We start from the raw sequence: 21630 nt of genomic DNA, 5'->3' as shown, positions 1-21630 counted from the left end.
CCTGTATCAAATTTTCAGGCGCACTCGGTGCATGAGTCTGTTCTACAGAAACAAACAACAACAACACCAAAAAACTATCAGACTGAGTGACATGAAAATTGTACAGACATTCATGAATCTTGAAAAAATAAATCTTTGTGTACAAAATCATATATACATCACTTCCTGCCTAAAGATTGTTTGGGAGTAACTCTCTACTGTTGCTTGCTCTAGATTCTGCAGATATATAAAGTCAAAGCCTTTCTCCACCGGCGCCTAAGTTACACACCGTAGCTCGAGCACACCAGCTTAAATTTAACTATGTTGTGCTAAAATACTGTAAAACTACACTACGCTACACAATAGCAAGATTTAATATTGAAGTAATTCAATCCAACATGTTCAGCTGGAGGGCTGCTCAGTGTAGTGGTTAGCACTTTCGCCTTGCAGCAAAAAGATCCCTGGTTCGAATCCCGGGGTGGGCCTGGGATCTTTCTGCATGGAGTTTGCTTGTTCTCCCTGAGCATGCGTGGGTTTTCTCCGGGCATTCCGGCTTCCTCCCACAGTCCAAAAATATGCTGAGGTTAATTGAGTACTCTAAATTGCCCGTAGGTGTGAATGCGAATGTGATTGTTCGTCTGTATATGTAGCCCTGCGACAGACTGGCGACCTGTCCAGGGTGTCCCCTGCCTTCGCCCGAGTCAGCTGGGATAGGCTCCAGCACCCCCCGCGACCCTAGTGAGGATAAAGCGGTGTATAGAGAATGGATGGATGGAGATGAAATAGACAAACTTTCCATGAAAAATGACTTGGGGTTCATCCATTATCATATGACCATGTAACAAAATTTGTTGATTGATGGTAGAAGCACATTCAGGGAAGGCAGCCATCTGTCTCAACCTTTTTTGGGTGACAGGAGAAAAAAAAAAAGACTGAATAGCCCACATGTAAGCACAAGAAGCATGTAATCTGCAACCAGTCACAATCTTTTACATGTCTACTGTATCTTGCTGAAAAGATAAAACAAGAAAAGCATTCAGAGAGCACAGTACTCCGCCAAGGCTGCTCAGTCTTTGCATCATTTCCGACAGATGAAATCTTTAAAAAATTTGTGGTCCGGATTTGTAGTAGGATCACGGTTGTGAGATCGTCAGCAGGCAGCTGACAGTGTTCATTTGTAGTCACAGTAACAGTGACACCGTGCCACTGTAATCATCAATTGGCATGTCAACACAATTAACACAATCAGGACAAAGGAGTGATGGTTGCTGGAAATGGGTGTCTGTACCCCTTTGTAGATATTCCATTAAAAATCAGCTGTTTCCAGCTAGAAAACAGTCATACCTCGCCATATTGTGGTTCACTTTTCATGGTCTCACTTTATCGCAGATTTATAAATTGTATATATCTAATGTTCGATCACAGATTTTTGGCTATGTTGCAGGATTTTGTGGTATTTAGATATTTATTATTTCAATCATTTTGTGGTAAAATTCTAATTTTCTAGCCTAAAAAATTGAAAACAACATAAAAAATAAATAAAAAATAATTAAACATATTAAAAGAATATTAAATTGAAATAAAAGGCGTAGCACACAGCGCTGATTCGCTCAGCGACTGTAGCATCAGTGTCCTCCATCTTCTGTCTCCCATGTATAGCATGTGTTCAGCATCTCGCCTTGTCCATTTCACATCAATGTGAAAATAATTGCTGTGCATAGTGTTGCTCTGCGGTGTTGTGTTTTTGTGAAATTTTATGGAAAAAATATTATTTATTTCCAACCCTACAAAGTTAATCAAATGTTCTGCGCCTTCTAAGGCTTTTGGCACCAACCCAAGCACCAGAGGAAGATGCTTACCATCCCAGGAAATTAGAAAATTACGTAGATTTAAGAGTGTAGAAAGTGTTAAAGAGCATAGGAAGTGTTTATAAGAGTGTGGGGAGCGTTTATAAAGCCTGAAAATATATATGAATAATAACATAAATATAAGGTCGCTACTTCGCGGATTTTAGCCTATCACGATATTTCTGAAACCTAACCCCTGCAATAGACGAGGGACCACTGTAGTCATTTACCCCATTAACAATGTCTAGACTGTATTTCTAATTAATTTAATGTTATCGTCACTGAAAAAAATGCTTCTCTTTTAAAAATAAGGACATAACGAAATGACCCCAAACTACTGAACAGTAGTGTATGTGTTGAACTGGAACACTGTGAGCCAAACGTTGCCACACAACATCGATGTTGGAGCGCTTTTGTCTAAATTGGAGCAGATCTAATCCTACAGCTAGGTTCAACATCTGGTGCAAAGCCGAATACATAAGGAATAGTGTAAAAAGCAGCAACCCAGAAACACCACAGACGCAAACCTGTGTTTGAATGCATTACTGTAGGAGTATATATCTAATTTCATAAGTCCTCACCAACCCACAGTGAAGTCAATGATACAAACTGAAAAAAACAAGTGTGATTAGAAATTCCTCAGACTGTTTAAAGTCTCCTCTCCAAATGTAATGCCGTGTCCTGTCCTGGTTGGTGCCTGTCCAGAATTAGTCTGCAATAAATTAGGAGATGAGGTCTCCTGCTGTGCCTTGTGTATTCCTTCAGAACTCTGGATGATAGCGGTCTAATCCAGGATTACATGTTTGACAGTCTCCATAGGGAAGACGCCGCCTGCAGGGCAGCACCTTCATTTCCTCAAATCCTCAATGAGACCTTTGTACACAAATCAAAGTTCTCATGTAAAGTACTTTTCTCTCATGTTTTCCAGACAGGCTGCCAGTAATCTGACTGCTTCAAGTACCTGCATTAGATTAAGTGTTTATGACTAATGACAGAGTTGCAACCACTTTGAAAGTCTGGATCTGATCAAAATTTCCCACAGAGCAGGCTTTAATATGCAAAAGAATTTAGTAGACAGAGCAAATGAAAGAACTTTCTACATAGTTTCAACCAACAGCATGGCAATTTTTTCATTTCAAACATAAGAAAAGTGTGGGAAAAAAACAGATGATATTTGTGTTAAACTGTATGGTCATGCTTAGCATTGTCCAAATTCGTACTGTATCTAATTTGCTGATAATAACCAACCAATCAGAGGATTTCAGCAGCAGCTGCCAGAAACAACACAGATTAACCCTCTGAACTCCAAGCAGTTTCTGGATGTTTGTTGCTCCTGTCACATTTTTACTCACTGTGGGCTCATTGTTAATACAATAGAAAAGTCCTGCACAGGATGGCCCAATCCTCCATTTATATTTGGTTTAACAGTAGAAATGTTGACATGTAGAAACATGACCAAAGTCAAGCAGAGAACACTCAAACCTTCTGTTTTTGAGGCATAAAGGAGTGATAGAGCGCCAAACTGGAACAAATCTCCTGATGAGTCAGAATCTTACTCCCTGACACTTTTTCATGAATCACTGCATGACAATAAGTAGATAATGAAAGAGATTTACTGCAACACATTCCAGTGGTTTTCCAGCTCCTGCGGCCCAGTTGCAGCTTGTTTCCTTCAGAAAACAGTAATAAGACACAACCAGGCAAACAGGAAAAGGTGAAATTACCTTTCTTTTTCTTGACGTGTCTTCGTTCTGGTGGCTTTATTCACAGTCTGCTTTCACTTAGTCACTGACCTCCAATGCTCAGGCTATGGCAGGGCCATGACCTCTAGTTTAAAGGTCAGAGGGGAGAAGCTCAAGTAATAACAAGCAGCTTCTACTTCTGCCACGGCGAGGTGAGGATGTTTCTACATCATTATTGCCTCAGATTGGAGGGCATCCATCTGTTTGTCCAGAGGCCAATGGCGACTTCTTACCTACTACATGAACCCCTGTCCCAGTTTTGGACACCTTCTGACTTTTACTCCACCACCACCATCAGATCCAATTTCCTCTTTAAACAGGCAATATAAGCACTTTTCAAGCATAAGATATAGAATATTGCTGTTTCGGCCAGGGAAAGTGTTGACATTTTGTCATTCAGACATTGGTCACTTTCACATTAATGCTCCATTCAACATCACTCAGACATACTCACCACAGCCATCAACGGAAAACAGCATGTTTTACAAAGGCTATAGGTGCCAACTAGGAGCACTTAATTCAGGGGTCCAGAGTTCCTGCAGTTATAGTCTAGTTCATTCCCTCACAGAATGATGACTGGTTGGAGTACTTGAAGGTACAGATGGACATGAAACTCTTCAGATTCCATCCTAATTACAAAACATGAACAGCTAGGTTAGAAAATATCAGATTCTGTAAAGGTAAGATGGAGACTGTACAGCCATGCTAACAGCTCTGTGAAGCCGCACTCTGGCAGTGTTAGTTTGAGATAAATGGTAAGATTGGCATGTTCATATTGACAAGGTTCCAAAGATTTAGTCTATACACATATCATACTACATCTAGTTCAGACACAAGATGAGACAGTAAGTAATGGCAGCAAGTACAAATTAAATCTACAATTTTATTAAATGAAAAAGGACAGTGTTTCAATCTCACAATATCAGGCTAAAATAGAATCTGAAAAAGATACGGGGGGATCTGAGGTTTGACTATATTGCTGAGAAATGATGTCAGTGGTAAACATGCCAATCTTGAAATCAGCAGTCGGCATGCTTTAACCCTTGAGTACCAGCCCAATGTCTAAAAAATATTGCTCAGCAACCAAGCAGCAGCCTCCAGTGCTGCAAAAAGTGCCAGAAACTGCAGTTCTTTCAAAGTCTATTTTCAGGCGTGGCTGCTTTAAGTGACAGATGGCTGCCATCTGAGGGTGATATAATGCTAAAAGACATTTGCACGGCCCACCTCAGCTCCACTCAGATTCCATCTCTATGCTAATTTTTGGATTAGTGGGCAGTTATTTTAATGACTATTTACATTGTAGATTCTCACTGAAGTCATCAAAACTGTGAATGAAGACATGGAATTATGCAGTAAACAAAAAAGTGTGGAATATATTTTAATTCTTCAAAATAGCCACCTTTTGCTTTGATTACTGTTTTGCACACTCTGCATTTTCTCGATGAGCTTCACAAGGTATTCATGAAGTTTCATGTAAATCAAGAAAAAATATTAAATGAGAAGGTGTGTCCAAACTTTTGACTGGTAATGTAGCTGTTAGAATATTTTTCAGTCTATATCAAAGTGGTGGACGGACCAACAGAATGACATTGTCCTTCACAGCACTAAAACACTAGTCAAGTACAAGCTGTGCTAATAACAGACTGAAGGAAAGAAGTCCTCTTCCTCTTGTTTCTCCCTGTGTGACCTTGAGAGAGTCAGGTTGGTCAGGACAGACAGGAAGCACTGAGCTTTGTCTCTGTTAAGGTGAAAATGAAAACCAGACAGTGTAAACAGGAGCTCTGACATGAAACACCTGTCTGCTTCCTGAACAGTACATCAGCAAGGCGTTATTACGGCCTGTTTTGTTTGTCACGCTCTCTCTCTCTCTCTGTGTCTGTGTGTGTGTGTGTGTGTGTGTGTGTGTGTGTGTGTGTGTGGGGGCGGGGGGTGATCCGGTGGTGGCTATAGTTGTGGGGACCTAATGTCCCCACAACCATAGGAAAACCAAAAGAAATGTCATTTGTGGGGACCTCATTTGGGTCCCCATGAGGGGAAACAGTGTTTTCTTGGCTATGTTGTTGTTACTGAAAAAAATAAAAGTGCAAAAACGTTTCTTTAGGGTTAGGCATTGTTTTGGTGTGGGTTAAGGTTAGGGTTAGGGTAAAAGGGTTCGGGGTTAGATATGAATGGGAGTCAATGGTAGATCCCCACAAGGATTGGAAAACACAGTGTGTGTGTGTGTGTGTGTGTGTGTGTGTGTGTGTGTGTGTGTGTGTGTGTGTGTGCGCGCGCGCGTGCGCATGCGTGTGTGTGTGTGTATACGCATTCTTTGCATGAATGTGCTGAAGAACAATTCACATATACAGCTAAAGCTATGTTGTATTATGTATTACAAAGGTACATTTAAGTCTGGCTCTGATTTCATTTTAAATTTCATCATGTCTCACAATGATTTTCTTTCATAATGGATTGTTTGGCTCAGGTGAACTTTTAAATGTCTTACTTGTCTAAGCAGCAATCAGAAACTCCAAGATGTGAATTTAGTGTTATAGAAAAATGAGAAACTGGCGTTAACCTATTCATATTTGAGAGGCTAAGTGCATATTGAATGGGTTTCATTAAACAATTACTTGGAATAACTAGCTATTAATCCTTAGATGCACGAGTGATAGGACCCTGTATTCTTCTGTAAGTGGGTTTGAAATTACTCATATAAGAATCAATATGTTTTCATACCATTTTGGTCAATTTGAATAAAAATAATCATTTGTATTATTGTTTGTATTGTGTTTTTGTCTACAGAAGAAGGACTTCATGTTTGAAATACGTTTATTTTTCACATTATAACACATGCTGATAATTGAAAAAGAAGAATATTACACAGCAGCAATAGAAGAATGTCAACATTCATTTTGTTGACATTTTTCTACTTTTCCTCCAGTTGTTGCTGCTCTCCGTCACAATAAATTTGTACACCTCATCACCTTTTTTATGATATTTCCAGTGATGATCAATCAAAGTTTATTTCTATAGCCCTTTACAACAGCCCCAAGGGTAACCGAAGTGCTTCACAGTGAAAAACAAGAGACTAACCTAAAATAATACAGTAACTTAAAACAGGGCAAACAATCACACTCACACCTCCGGGCAAATTTAGAATAATTGATGCTATGAAGCACATGATATGAAGTTTGGGGTAGTAATACAAATAATACAATTTCTTTAAAAGTACAAAAGGTAATTAAAAAATTTAAATGGAATGATATCCAAAACATGTTTTTTGAGGAAGAACTAGAATAAGAAATGATAAAAAAAAAACTATCCATTACAAAGATATTGTAAGAAAATGATCCTGCCAGGTCATTTTTGACCCACTTATGCATCTAGGGGCTAAAAATGTTGCAGATTTGTGGAAGTGCAATAAACAAATCATTTCAGCTCTAGCTCATTGGTTGGTTTCTGGGCCTCGTACAGGGTCAGCATAGGCCAACAACACATTTTAGTCCCAGGGTCTCCCTGGGGATAAATCCAGCCGTGGCGATACTAATAAGTGTTTAAAAGTACGTGATTAGTCACATAGTTTTGGTCCCTCTGTGTCAGTCAGTGCTCAGTATCAACAGGACTATCGTCTGAGCTCATCTTTCTCCTTCATGCTCTGGCTGTTGCCCAGCCTCAGTGCTGTTGCTTTAAGAGTCAGCAATGTCTGAAATCCTCAGCTGACTTTTTTCTAACAAGCGGAAGTCGACTGACAATTCAGTTAACAGCAATTAAAAACTATCATAACTTAGTTCACAAAATCTTTTTTTGCAGAATTTCCAAAATTTTGAATCTTCAAATTCAGTCAATTCAATTTAATTCAATTTTATTTATATAGCACCAATTACAATTCAGATTGTTTCGAGATGCTGAACCCCCTGAACCCCCCAAGCAAGCCCTAAGGCGACAATGGCAAGAAAAAACTCCCTCAGTGTAAAACTGGAACTATTTTTCACCGAAGAGTCACATTGGCCTTTGTGCGGGTCAACATACATAATTCTGTTATCTCAATAATGCAGAGTGACCTTGCAAGTAAAACAAGCTGATACAAGCTTGAAAATGTATCATGTTAACTCTAAAGCCTAAAGCAAAAGATGTACACAAGATGCAAGGTGTACATGATGTAAAAGATAACAAAGACAAGTATCTCATGCAACGTTTCTGCATGTTTGCTTATGTGAAGATAGAAGCTCTTCAGATCTACAGAGAGACTAGTGAGGATAGCTGGTTTTCCCTTTGAATTGGGTTACGCTAAAAGTCTTTAGACCTGTGTTCAACTGCCTGCTTGTGATATTATTTTGAAATCCATTATATATACACTACTGTTCTAAATATTGGGATCATTCAGACAATTTCATGTTTTCCGTGAAAATTCACACTTTTATTCATGTGCTAACATAATTGCACAAGGGTTTTCTAATGGTTGATGCTACAGGTACGGACCCGTACCCGTAGCATCTGTACTAGAGGTACGGACCCGTTAAGGTCACTGAAGAGCTGGCGCCGGTTAACTACTATTTGCTGCACATTACAGGCAGTTTATATTAATGACTTTGACGGCGAACATTATATAATTTAACCAAAAATACACCGTCTCCTCTCACACTTTAGACATTGCAGTTTTTACGCTTTTAGACGCCGTGTCTAAATTGTTTGAAGTCCAGTTCCTATTAATTAGTTTACCGCGTTCAGTGGTGGAAGCGGCTGACGAACTCCATTGCAAATGTTCCCATTTAATTTCGGACGCTAATTTGCAAGATAAAGTTAAGGATGTCGAATATGAAACAAAGACTCGTGAATGGTGAGGAGCAGCTCTTTAATTCGGCATGAATTAAAAAAAAAAACACAAACTCGATTTACTGTGATATTGTGAGATTTGTTTGTGATGATGTAACTTAGCCATTCAACAGAGTCCGCTAACATTAAAGTGACTGACGTGCAGTGTCTGTGTTGACAGACGTAGAAAATACGTCAGGGTTTTGTTTAGGTTGTTAATATGTAATAGTCTGTCGCTACTTTTGAATGTTAAGTTCTGTTAGTTCTGCCATTTGTTTTGTTTGCTGTTTGTGCTTTATTAGAACAGGGTCATGTGAATAAAAAGTTTTGCTATTTTTAATAGTAGTGCCGATTTCAACCCCCAAATCGCTGTCCGTGAAAAAGTCAGATAATGATATTTATAAGACATTATGCATGATAGAAAAGAGAACAGCAGATGACTGACATGACAGGCTCGGCACGCAGATTCACCTCGAATCACGGAAGCGCCTTCATCACTCGGATTACCAAGCCGGCTCATTAATATTTATGTGCGTCAGATTACCAGCCAATCACAAAGCGCGTTCATCAGCCGACTCATTAATATTCATGTACGTCTCATTAATATTTATATAGTCTACATTATGATGAGGTCTGCAGTTTAGTAAAAGCAAATCCTTCATTAGCAGTATTTTAACAAATCATCACCATTTTTAGGATATGTTTTCTTAAGTATATTTTGTTTCAATACAACATTCCAACACTTATCCACAATTTTGGCCCCCAACCTTCAAACCAAAAAAAGGCTTTTCTCTTTAGTCAAAAGGCTTTTCTCTTTAGTCAAACTTGCCAAACACTGTGTAATAAAATAAGCCTAATGAACACATTTCTCTTTTTTTCTAAGCACTTTTGAAAATCTGCCTCAGTGGTGTGACCGGCACATTAAGCATTGGCTGCTTCAGTTTCACACTCATTTTCTCACTGTGCTGAAGGACAAACAGGACTCATCCGACATACACACATCAAATGCTGTAGGTTTCAATTACAGACCACACCGGCGTTGTGACAATACCCAACACATGAGATGGCCTGGAAACCTTCTGTGACAATGACTACAAAGAAAACACCTGCTGAGTCTGGCAAAAGGTACTTGCGTGAGACAACTGCATTTAAAAGGTGCTCTTATGGTAGCAGTGTTCATAATAGTCACAGCATGAAACTATGATACAACATTCTATCGAACAAAAAGCACTTGGTAACAATGGGCCTCATTCATGAACGCGTTCGTAGAAAAGCGTTCGAAAGAACGGCTTTAAGAACTCCTAAGAGAAAAGTACGTTGGATTCACGAAGCGTTCTTGACAAGCCAAATCTGTTCTTAGGAGGGAGATGCGCCGGATTCAAGAACAGTCTCTACGAACACCCTCCCCTCTCATTAACATGATATTTACATTGTATTGACTTGTAAATGTAAAAAGTACACCCTCTAAACTTCCTTTTAAGGCAGCAGCAAGAGAGTGTTTGAGACACGTGAGCACTGGCGTGCAGGTGAAACTCCGCCCACAAGAGTGATGGTCATTTCTGCAGATGACAGAGCTTCAAACAGCCAATAAAGTCTGACCTGAGACAGCTAAACTTTTATACTCAGAAAGGGTGTCTGTCGTAATAAAACACCCTCTGCCTCTGCTGCAGTGACAGGTAAAACTGCCCAGGCCATGTCCGCCTTGTCTCCCCGGTCAGTGCGCGCGTGCACACCGGGGCGTGTGCACGTGGCGGCGGTCAGCGTGGTGGATATTACACTAACGTTGCAATAGTTATTGCGCGTGCATGTGGCGGCGGTCATCGCACGTGCACGTCGTAGTGGTCATTGCGCTTGTACCTCCCACAGACCTCCAAACACGTTAATGTGACCAAGTGCAGCTTCAGATCTAAAATCTGATTTTGAGTTTAACTGGCACTGAACTATAAAACCATTGATCACTAAAATTCACTTGAATAAATCTAGTTTTGAATTAAATAATTTGTGGTAATATTTGAATCATTTTAAGAAAGAAATTCTAATTTTTGAATCAGTTTTGACTGTAACAAAATTCTAAAAGAGCAGATTTTTTGTGTGTAAGAGTCCTCCTGAGTGTTCTTAGAATTTGTTCTTACTTTTAAGAACAGGTCAGTTAAGAACACGTTGGTGAATGCCAAAAATCTTCTTAAGAAGGCTCTAAGAACAGATTTGTTCTTAAGAACGCTTCATGAATGAGGCCCAATATTCCTAAAACCAACCAGCTATTTTTTGTTTATTTGAACACATCATTTAGTGCCATACATTTCAAAACTAAAATTCCATGAATTGTAATGAAATTTAATTCAGTGATTCCTCTGGATGAACAGAAAAGCTACCTGTCCTCATTTTTACTCCGCCAAAGGATGCAGAGGAGTTATGACATTGTCTGTCTGTCTCCCTGTCTATCTGTCTGATTATTCAAAAACAGACTAACAGGTTTAGATGAAATTTTCAGGAAAGATCGGAAATGACACGAGGACCAAGTAATTCAATTTTGGCAGTGATGCAGCTTATAGTCTGGATACACTGATCTTTTTAAGAATTCTGTATCTGTATATATTGCGAGATAATGGCATGGCATTACTGTAACTATGACATCTAAAAAAGCAGTACTCCACCAAGGCTGCTCATTCCTTGTATCATTTCCAACAGATAAGTCCCGATAAGTCCACAGTGGTCAATTAGGTTAATAGATTAATAATAGTTAAGCGGTCAATAATATAGAATTGTTAGCAGGCAGCTGACGTAGTGGTCACTTGTAGTCATAGTTACAGTGACGCCGAGCCATTATAAGTGATACAGAAACAAATTAGAGGATTCAGACTATAAGGCGCATCACTGTCAAAATCATTTAATCAGTTGGTCCTTGTGTGATTTCTGACCTTTCCTGACAATTTCACCTAAATCTGTTAATGTGTTTTTGAGTAATGTTGGGAACACACAGACAAACCAGAATCAGAAGCAGAATCAGAATTACTTTATTCATCCCCGAAGCGAAATTCAGTTGTCAGGGTTCTTATCTGTTTAATTTTGAATTGAAAATTGAAACCAACATCAATCGTCACTCCACTGTGTTCACTGGTGGCATAACAAGTGAACACTATGTTACTGCTGACTGCTGACGATCACATGATTGTCATCCTACGACAAATCGACTTATCAGGACAAGTCCGTCAGAAATGATACAAGAAATGAGCAGGCTTGGTGGAGTACTGCGCTCTTTCTAGTTTAAGTACTGCCAACAGCAAGTCAAAATTTAGATTTTTATAGTACAAGTGTATGGCCACACACATCACCTGATAAACCAGTGAAATTCGAGCCCAGTCTCACTCCCAACTTCTCACACGTTGTCAGGACCCAGGCAGCACTGAGGGCCCAGTAACATCAATTTTCAATGTGAAAAATAGTTACAGCTGTAAAAATCCATGAATCAGAATCAGATGCTATAAGACTATGGCCAGATGTCGACACTGTAACTCCTTTTCAGGTAAGGAGATGTTTGTTTAGTAATTTGTGGTTCACACTGTAAAAGGCTGTATAAATTTATTCAAGAAAAATATAAACCGAGTGAAATTAAATTTGAGTCGTAAATTAAAATTAAACCTAATTTAAAAATAAATGTAAATGATTATGGGACACAAACTATGCATCCGAGTTGAAAATATCGATGTGGGTAGCATGAATGCCAAACTGCACCATGTGCACATCTCTCAGATGCCAGCGGCTTTGACAAAACAGCATTATTTGATGCCCGAGAAATGAGAAGGGATTAGATATCCCCATCAGCACTTTATGTTAAGTGCCAGATCAAAATTTCAACCTTTTAGCAATGCCATTATGAGCATGTTAGCATGTTAAAATGTTCCACACTCTAAAGTGCCAGTGTACAGAGAGCTGCCTGGATGGCTATAGTCTATACAGGGGTTACAGGGATAGGTACCAGACATGAAACCGTTCATACTTAGAACCTACTTATAATTAGAACTGCTCTACTAAATTTTCCACATATACGAGTTGTTATTTGCAACATGGGACCATTTTAGCTCCTGTTAATTTGACATGCTTAAATGAAGGAAACAAACACCACATTTTCGGGATATGCAAGAAGACTGTTGAAAAATTTGATCTGCTAATTTGGGATCGTGGTCATTTGTGAAATGGGATGCTGTTATCATTTGTGATCTGTGTGTAAGCAGTGATTGCAACGTGCTTCTTAGGCCCTCAGTATATTGTTGATGGAGTGTGTCAGGAAGGGGTGAAGAAAAACATAGATTGTGCCAAGGTCAGGACTACCACAGCAATAGCGCATAGCACTAAATAAGAAGCAAGCCAAGGTTTTAGAAACATCTAGGAAAGGGGTATCAAATGATGCTACCCACCACAATTTGGCTGGTGTTTGTTGCTCCTTCGAGAAAATATTCTTGAGACCATCACTGAAGAGGAAAAGGTTTCCCCAAAGAGTGAAAAAAGACCAAGAGGAGCTGAGGGAAGAAAAGCTGATTTAAAATGAAAGGAGAAAAGGAAGTGAAGATGGGAGGGTGACTGAGGAGAAGTAGGGAGGGATGTATTCAGGTCTTGAGGTTAGAAAGAAGGGGTAGGGGGGTTACATGCTTATGTTCTACTGGAAAAGAGTGAATGAGTAGAATAGATTCTATGGAGAACTCTTGCTCAGCGTCTGTACAGAGAGAAAAAGACCACAACTGTGTCAGTGTGTTTATTCAGCGGAGAGTGGCCGGCTCTGCGCTCCGGTCTGTGGGAGCCCCGCAGCCTCCAGTCGGACACTGAATAAGAGGATTAGCTGAGCCCTGGGAGAGCCGGGACGTCCACAAGCTGTGGGGGTGAGAAATAGTGCCCATGCCAGAATGTGTGACAACCTCCCCTCTCCCACCGCTGACATCCACCTCAATCCCTGCCTCTCTGCTCCTGATACCAAGGGGACAAGGGTCTGAGAAGGGTGGGGGTGGGTTGAGTAATACCTACCACTATAAGATTGGAAGGGCAGGTTAATCTGAGGACAGTCTGGACTTATATTTTTTAAGAATTATACAAGTGGCAACATGCCATTATAGCCTCGTATGCTTTGGCTCTGTAAGTAGCTGTTTAAGACACTGACGATCAGACTGAAACGGATTTTTGTCAGTCAGTTTCAGTCTGTGCAGAATCCACAGTATACCATATTAAGGAAGGCAAGGAGAAGGTAACACAGTATTAACTTACATTTTTAAAAACATTTTTATTCCCACCAAATAATCATGAAACATATGTAAACTAAATGGTAGTTAGGAGTTAGAAGTAGTTTCAAAAAACCGATAGCTCGCACCATATCGCGCGATTTCGGAACGAGATTTGCTTTCTAGCGTCCCAAGATTTGGATACAGACCACAACAAATAGCGATCGCCAGGTAATGTGGAGGTTTTCGTTCACTTCTCATCTCTAGTATGTTGTGGGACACTCGTTGAGACTATCCGAGCCGGTCAGTGTGGGAAAGAAAGCATGTTAGGGCGGACTTTGACGCGGGGGGCAAGTTGCCCCATACTTTTCGCTAGCTGAGCTGCTAAGCTGCCTGCCTGGCTAAATACTGGAGCTATGTCGAAAATTCATTTCTCCATCACTCACATGTATGAAATGACATATGAAAACAGACCCCAGGTTGAAAAAAAACGAAGTTCCCCTTTAAATGTGCTCTTGCAGATTTGGATGGAAATGTTGCATATGTAGCTGTAAATACTTCAAAGGCTTGACAAACTGTCTAGCAGACAAACGAACAGACATGATAGCTGATACACACAGACTGCAAAAATACACTGTCAGGCACCACATAAAACACCAAGAAAAAGAGGATTTACACAAATCCAACGACCTGAAAGTCTTGAACGCAAACAGAGAGAACGACTTGTCCAGGGTTATGTCTTCTGGGTCGATTGAAATTTTCTTGTTATGTTTTATTAGGTAGTGGTCTTTCCGTAGGATGAACCTGAACCTTGCTTTCACTGTTTTCAGGCTAAAAAGATTCATCACTTAAGCTTCTAAGGTTTAAAGTTGTGGCAATGTAGCAGTTTATGTCTTTCAATAGTAGTGAAGGAAGTGGGAAGGAGGCAGAACTGAGGGCAGAAATACACAGTGGAAGCTTCTCAGCCCTGTGAATGGGCCAGTGAATTTGAACAGCTGGAGTTTTTTACACTTCAGAGCTCTGACCGCAGGCTTCATCTGTCAGCAGTACAACACACACACACACAAAAAGTAGAGCAGAAAACTTCTGCTGTCATAACATGTTCACTGAAGCTACTGTGCAAGTTCTGCTACAGGATTCTATCTTTTAGAAAGGCTGCTTTGTCACAAATGTCCCATCCACTTCTGGCCCTCTCACAAAAAAGCAATGAAGAATTACCTCTTTCTCTCTATAAAACATAAATCTCTTCTAAGCATTCAACAGGGTTGTCTCGTACCGTGTTGTGTGTAGAGCCAAAATGAAATGTCGGATTAACAAAATACTCCATCAGAACTACCAAAAGTGAAGCTATTTTTTTTGTGTAGTATAGTTTTTTTCCTAGGCAGATATCACAAAACAAGGTATGTGACACTTTTTCTGGCTGTGAAGGATAAAAGAAGAATCTTCCCCATGAACACATATCCTACTTGGAGGGGAAGGGGGAGGATAGATGGGTCAACAAAGTTACTTTTACATCACAGACTGCCATTTGCTTTCTTTTCCTACCAAAAATCAATGACTGTTTCTTGTAACACAATGACAATCTTTTCCAACCTTAAGTATCTGAGTAGTTTTCTTGTTGGTTTGTTTTTCTAAGTTATTTTTTCGCCTTTTGTTGGCTTTATTAGACTGGTTAGTAGAGACACAGACAGGACATCGTATTGAGAAGAATGGGGTGAAGACATGCAGCAAAGGGCTGTGAGCTGAAATTAAACCCAGGCCACTGTGTAAGGGACTGCCTGTTTGTGGATTGCCCGCTCAACCTGTTGAGCTTCCTGGGAGCCCTGAGTACCTAAGTAGTGTTGGCACCAAAGCAAACCAAACCTTAAAGGTAGAACTGACAAAATCAAGCAGTAGTCAAAGACATCCCATTCATTACTGTAGTTTGAAAAAGTTTTCAAAGCACTGACAAGCAATGCTGTCCATACATAACATGCAACAAGCTCAGAGAACTTGTTGATCAACATAAACCTGTTAGCAAAACAGAAAACAAAAAGCAAAATAAAGTAAAGTGACATGAAGTATGTTCAGTTCAAGTAACACAAAGACCAACACCTTTACAAAGTCTATCTTAAGATGGACTTAGAAAGGTATGCACTTGGTCTTTGTAAATTTGCTATCCTGATTTTCATGAAAAAAAAAGAGATGGAAAAGGAATGTGGGCTGTTGCCTTTCACACTCTGGAAGCACATGTTGGTACCTCAGGTCAAATTAAACACTAACTGACTGGACACTGAGGGCATAGATATCAGCAGATATGAGCTACTTTAACTATATTGTGCGAATAGGACAGACATAATGATAGAAGTTGAATTTTTTGAATAAGAGCTAGGGATTCTTTTTTAAATTGCACTTTAATGTACATTCACATTAGCTATAGTCTCAAGCTGTGACATTCGCCACTTGCTACAGTCATAATCCTTGTTTTCTAAGCCTGAAGCACCTCCAACATTTATCTGCAAGCTACTTATTCACATCTTTTCTCTCCTGTATAAAGAAAAATCACTTACTTTTTGTTGGCAAAAACAACTTGGATTCTAGTGCAACAGGGACTAACTTTGAATGTGCAGCGGTGGTGAAACAGAGTTGACCTTTGGAAGTCTCTGAAAGCAGGTAGTGAGTCATCAGTGTTCCTGCTAGATTTACAGTATACACACAAGATTCTTCATAAAAACCACTCTAAGACCACCAACGGAAAATCAAAGAGCCTTGTCGAAGCACTGCAGGCATTAGACAAATGAAAAGCCTATTCTACCTAAAAATCCCTGCAAACTGCTGTGTGGAACATTAACACAGAGGAGAACTGGCTGTGGAAAACTAAACTCATCAGCTCAACAGAGGCCTCTGGGTTGAAGTTCTGCTCATCGATCAGCTGCTCTCATCTTTCTCTTTTTAAGTATAAATGGCAAAGACCAAAAGTGTGGATTATCTACAGGGCGAGCCCATCAGCCCTAAAAGGAGACTGAAACATGAAAGAAGCAGAGCTACAAAAGAATGATTTGATGTGAACCATGCACAGCAGGAATACAGGAAAGAAAACAAGCTCCATCAGCTCAGCTGGAATGAAAAAATGACCAGAAGAACCAAATCTCTAGTAAGTCTTCTAAAGTAGTCGTGAGTATTAAAATCGCTCCCCTTTGCATTGGAACATTGGAAAAACCTACAAATAAACTGGATGTTTACAATGCAGCTAATTTGCTCGACAATCAAGCATGTTGCATCTGTGCAAGAATGAAAATATCTTACATTAAAAAAAAAAACTCTGAGGGCTGTTAGAGCTGGAGGTAGAGACCAGGAGGCAAAGCAGAGTCCCCAACAAAGCTTCAGTATGTTTAGATTCCAATACATACAAAATCTGTGTTTTACAGCAGCGACATATAAAGTCAGCCATGCAGTGCTATGTAAAAGTATTCGCCCCCTTCTCGAAATCTTATTTTTTAAATATTTCCCCCACCTAAATGTTTAAGATCATCAAACAAATTTAAATATTATTTCATTTCATTTCATTTATTTATTTAGTTGACAGGGACAGTGTACATTAATAAACATTTCTATCAATGCACCAGAATTAGCCAAAGGGCTATTTTTCATCCGTAGTCCCTGGACAGATGTAAAATAGTCATCCTAAAAACAAACAAAACATGTCAAGTGATAAAACATACAGCTCAAAGTTTACAACAACACAATACATTAAAAGCATATAGTAAAACTGTGAGTACATTTCATAAGACCAGAATAATCTATAGAAAAATTAAGGTAATTTAAGGTATTAGACAAAGATAACCAAAGTAAAATGATGATTTAGTGTTTTAAGGGGAGGAAAAAAGCATGTATTTGATGTTCTTAAGCATTAAAGTGGGAAAATATGCCCAAAAAATAAAAATTAACGCTGCAAGCAGCATTTAACGGGTCCTCGCACACCCATGCACACAGGGAAGTGATGCATGTCGATGCGTGGCGTACGTCAGGGTGTGACACAAAAGTGAAGGTGTTGAGACATAGCTGACCAGTTTCAGAGATTTTTTTCACAAAGTTTGGTAAGTGCAAAAACAGAGCATTTGTCAGAGTTACAATGTGCTTTATAAGGAGGTAATGTGACACAGACAAGAGTTTGAGAAATAGTAACTCTCAAACTGGTGTTTAAAACAGAAGAGAAAATATACTGAAGCCAGTGTAAAGAGACTGAAACATATTGGGAGCCAATATAACAACACTAAAACATACTGGGAGTCAGTTTAAAAAGGCTGAAACATACTGCTAGCCAATAGAAAGAGGACATAACATACCAGGAAGCAGTTTGTCAAGGTTGAAACACACTGGGAAACGATACAAAATAAAACTGGAAGCTGGTATAAAGAAGATGAAAGAATAATGAACATCAATATGGGCAATCGACTAACAATAGGTGGCTTGCAAACACATGACTTTAGCGGTGGCATTAACTTCCGGTTAATTAAGTGGTGGTCAGGTCAACCAAAATGGCTGCCGCAGAGCAAGGAAAACACGACTCTTTTTCGGAGTATTTTCGTGTTTTAGATTCTAATTCTCAAACTCGATACATCGAAAAACTCAAATTTTGTGATGGCATAGATCCGTATGCGTTATCCACGAAGGATTTGACCTACGAGTTGGAAAAATATCCGCAAGTTCAGTTCCCTGATATCTCAAACTATCTGGTGCTACAAACAAGCTCTTGCACTGCTAAACAAATGAAGGCTTGGAAAAGCTTGGATTCATACAGTTTCTTTGTCTGTGGATGGGTTAAAGAAGTCGGAGTTAAGATCCTGAAAGACAAATCCTGCATCATAAAAAGCGGTGTAAGTAACAATTTATGTAAACTTGTACTTGCTAGGTGTGTTAGCTCGGTGGATGCTAAAACGTGTTTCTGCTGTTCTTTTCAGGTGAAACATTCGCAAAGTTTATCAAAAACACCAACTCATACCTGGTTGTTGATAAAAGAAGATGAAGAAATAATAACCGCCCACTGCGACTGCATGGCAGGGTAAATAATCCTTCACTATGACAGTTTTGCTAGTGACAGTGTATATATGCTAGCCACATATCAGTTCCTGCTTTAATTTGTGTTTCGTGTTGGTCTTTTTACTAAGCACATGGAGATGGCAAACTTAATGTAAAATTAAGAAATACTTGTCAGTTTACTGTGACTGCAGTGTTTTTTTTTCCGTTTGCCTATCAACAGACACCGTCATTTTGGACGAGAGTAAACAAGCTAAAAACAGCGAACATTAGCTTGTTAAGTGGGTAGTTAGTGTTACCAATCTTTAAAGAATGGGTCTTAAAACCAACACAGAAAGGCTCTAAGCATGTATATCATCATAATAATTCACTAACCTTTAACTAAGTTATCGCCACAGACTCTGGCATTCTTTGACTCCGCTCCCTTCGAACTTAAAGGCATTATGGAAGATGTTTTTTTTTTTTTGTTTAATTTGTCTGATTCACATAAAATGAATATACCGACTTTTAGTGGACTTGTATGTATGGTCTCTAAAAGAATAAAAAATTAAAAAAAATAACTGTGGACATGGCAGGACCTGAAAAACATCAACCAATCAAAGCGCTCGGACCAAGGCGTTTGGTTTGCTCCCTTTCCTGTCAATCAAAAATCTTCCGGCTCAGGCCTTGTTACATAGATTACGTACGCCTTGGACTTACGTGTTTTCTGTATGTGTTGCTTGGGTATAGCTTCGTAGTTAGCTCGCGACTTGTTTTGCTCATCTTTTTTTACATAATGGCAGCTAAAGATCCAGGGGGACCCAGCCATAAATGACAACTTCACGAGTGCTACGCAAGTTTCTGGAGGGGGGCGTTTCTTCGTAAATGTTAAGAGGGGGGAGGTTAGAGAGGGGTGAGGGAGAGGTTGTATGTGCGCATGCGCATGCTACGTTCAAAGTCATAGGAAATTAAATCTCCTTTAATGCCTTTAAGGAAATGCTAGCGAGCCATTTTTCTCTGCGTCTTTTCGTAAAATCCTTAGTGCGAGGCCCTTTTTTAATCTCTTCACGAGGAACCCTGAAGTATCCTTTATCAATTTCGCGATTTGATCAATTAGAACAACCTAAAACAGTACACACAAAAGGCATTTTTGACCGATGAGTGAACATTAGCCACGTTCGCTGCAGTCAACAATCAGCTCTGCTGACCACCACTTCATGATATGCATAGGTAATGAGGCGGATGTGACGTCATTTGCAAGCCACCTATAGCACATCAAAGTGGAAAACAAGTAATTTCCTCTTCAGCAAGTGGTGCTATCAGTGTGAGTGGATATTGGCATATGAATGTCATCAGGGCAGGACTGGGGTTAAATATGTCAAGTCTGAGGCAGCCTGCAGCATGTACAGGGGATTTTCACAGCACTCTTTCATGTTGAAGCATCAAAGTTCAGCCAGCCGCCATGGCCCTGCCCTTTGACTGTTGTGCGCGATTTGGACAAATTCTCATCCTAATGTTGCGATGTATATACTGTTCAAATTTGAGGTCTTTTAGAGTTACAACCTGTGAGAAATATATCACTGAAAATTAAAAAAAAAAAACAGCCAAAATCTGACATTTAATTCAAAATGGCAGACTTCCTGTTGAGTTTATAGTATGAGTTCAAGAGACTTTTTTATTCATCTTAATGTGCTACATTTGCATGCCAATTTCGTAGACATTGGTGAAAGTTGCTGTAGGGGCGGACAGTAGTTGATGTTTCATGGTGAAGCATCAAAGTTCAGGGGGTCACCATGGCCACACCCTTTGACTGATGCAGATGATTTTGAGAAGTTGTTATGACCTGTTATATGTACTGGTCAAATTTGAGGTCTCTTGGAGTTATCCCCTTTGAGTGGTTGACCATTGAAAATGGCGAAAATTACCAAAAATCTCACAATTAATCCAAGATGGCGGACTTCCTGTTGGGTTTAGGTTTTGGGCCCCCTGGACTTTTTTGTTCACCCTGATGTGCTACACATGCCCACCAAATATGTGATTTGTGTTCATAGGGAAGATTCTTCTTTTATCCTTCACAGCCAGAAAAAGTGTCACATAACAAGTGTGACATACCTTGTTTTGTGATATCTGCCTAGGAAAAAACTATACAACACAAAAAAATAGCTTCGCTTTTGGTAGCTCTGATGGAGTATTTTGTTAATCAGGCATTTCATTTTGACTCTACACACAACAAGGTATGAAATAACCCTGTTCAATGCTAAGAAGAGATTTATGTTTTATGAAACAGGCGGTAATTTGTTAATAATGGTGCAGGGAGCGCTATAGCACATGCAGTGCCGAGATGCATACAGTGTCCTTCCTTTATCCAATTGTGATGCGTGTGACAATTTTGGTGAATTTCCAAGCATTTCTAATGTGTCAAAAACTATTTCCCGTTTTATGGCAAATGATCAAATTTCCAGAGGCCGTCATGGCCACGCCTTTTAGGTTTTGAGGAACCTTTTGACAAATTTTGGTCATGATGTCGTGTTTTCTATACTGGCCAAATTTAAGGTCTCGAGGAGTTAACCCCTAGAAGGAGCTCGCTCTCGAAAATGAAAAAAATCTGCAAAAATTGTCCAATTAATTCAAGATGGTCGACTTCCTGTTGGGTTTAGAGCATGGAACGTGCTGCTAGGGCTGTGGATTAAAGTTACTGCAGGGGGCACTATAGCACATGCAGTGCCGAGATGCATACAGTGTCCTTCCTTGAGTCAACTGTGATGTGTGTGGTAATTTTGGTGAAGCTTTCAGCATTCCTAACCTATCAAAAAGTACCTTGCTTGTCATGGCAACAACGCATTGCCACGGCAACAGCATTGTATCAAAAGTCAAAATCTTCACACTGTAGCATTGTCAAGGGGTGAAGAGTGAGCTGACCAATTTCCACAATGATATGACAAAGTTTGGAGCAATGGTGCCTGCAAATGTAATTCCTAAACTTCTTGTTACCAATAGGTGGCGCTATGACTTTTTCAAATTTTTTGAGTGTGGATGTCCTCAGACTCGGCCTGGTGTCTAGGGCTG

At 39.7% G+C, this 21630-nt stretch overlaps 1 protein-coding gene across 4 annotated transcripts in view; it reads right to left on the bottom strand.

Annotated features, from left to right (window-relative positions):
- ptprz1a (protein tyrosine phosphatase receptor type Z1a) overlaps positions 1–21630 on the bottom strand; it is a 204102-nt gene that overhangs the window by 150910 nt on the left and 31562 nt on the right. Inside the window, exon 1 of one of the 4 annotated variants that reach the window (XM_051951542.1) lies at positions 12778–12844. The exons of the other annotated variants lie outside the window; for them this stretch is intronic. Within the exon in view, the coding sequence (XP_051807502.1) occupies positions 12778–12829 (52 nt within the window). The 5' untranslated portion in view covers positions 12830–12844. Of the gene's footprint in view, positions 1–12777; positions 12845–21630 lie in introns of those variants that run through there. 4 annotated transcript variants of the gene reach the window in all.

Source organism: Acanthochromis polyacanthus, chromosome 8 (genome assembly GCF_021347895.1).
Source record: "Acanthochromis polyacanthus isolate Apoly-LR-REF ecotype Palm Island chromosome 8, KAUST_Apoly_ChrSc, whole genome shotgun sequence".
In the NCBI taxonomy this organism is placed as follows: domain Eukaryota; kingdom Metazoa; phylum Chordata; class Actinopteri; family Pomacentridae; genus Acanthochromis; species Acanthochromis polyacanthus.
The sequence above is the reverse complement of the archived record's forward strand: the minus strand, read 5'-3'. Positions and strand labels throughout refer to the sequence as shown.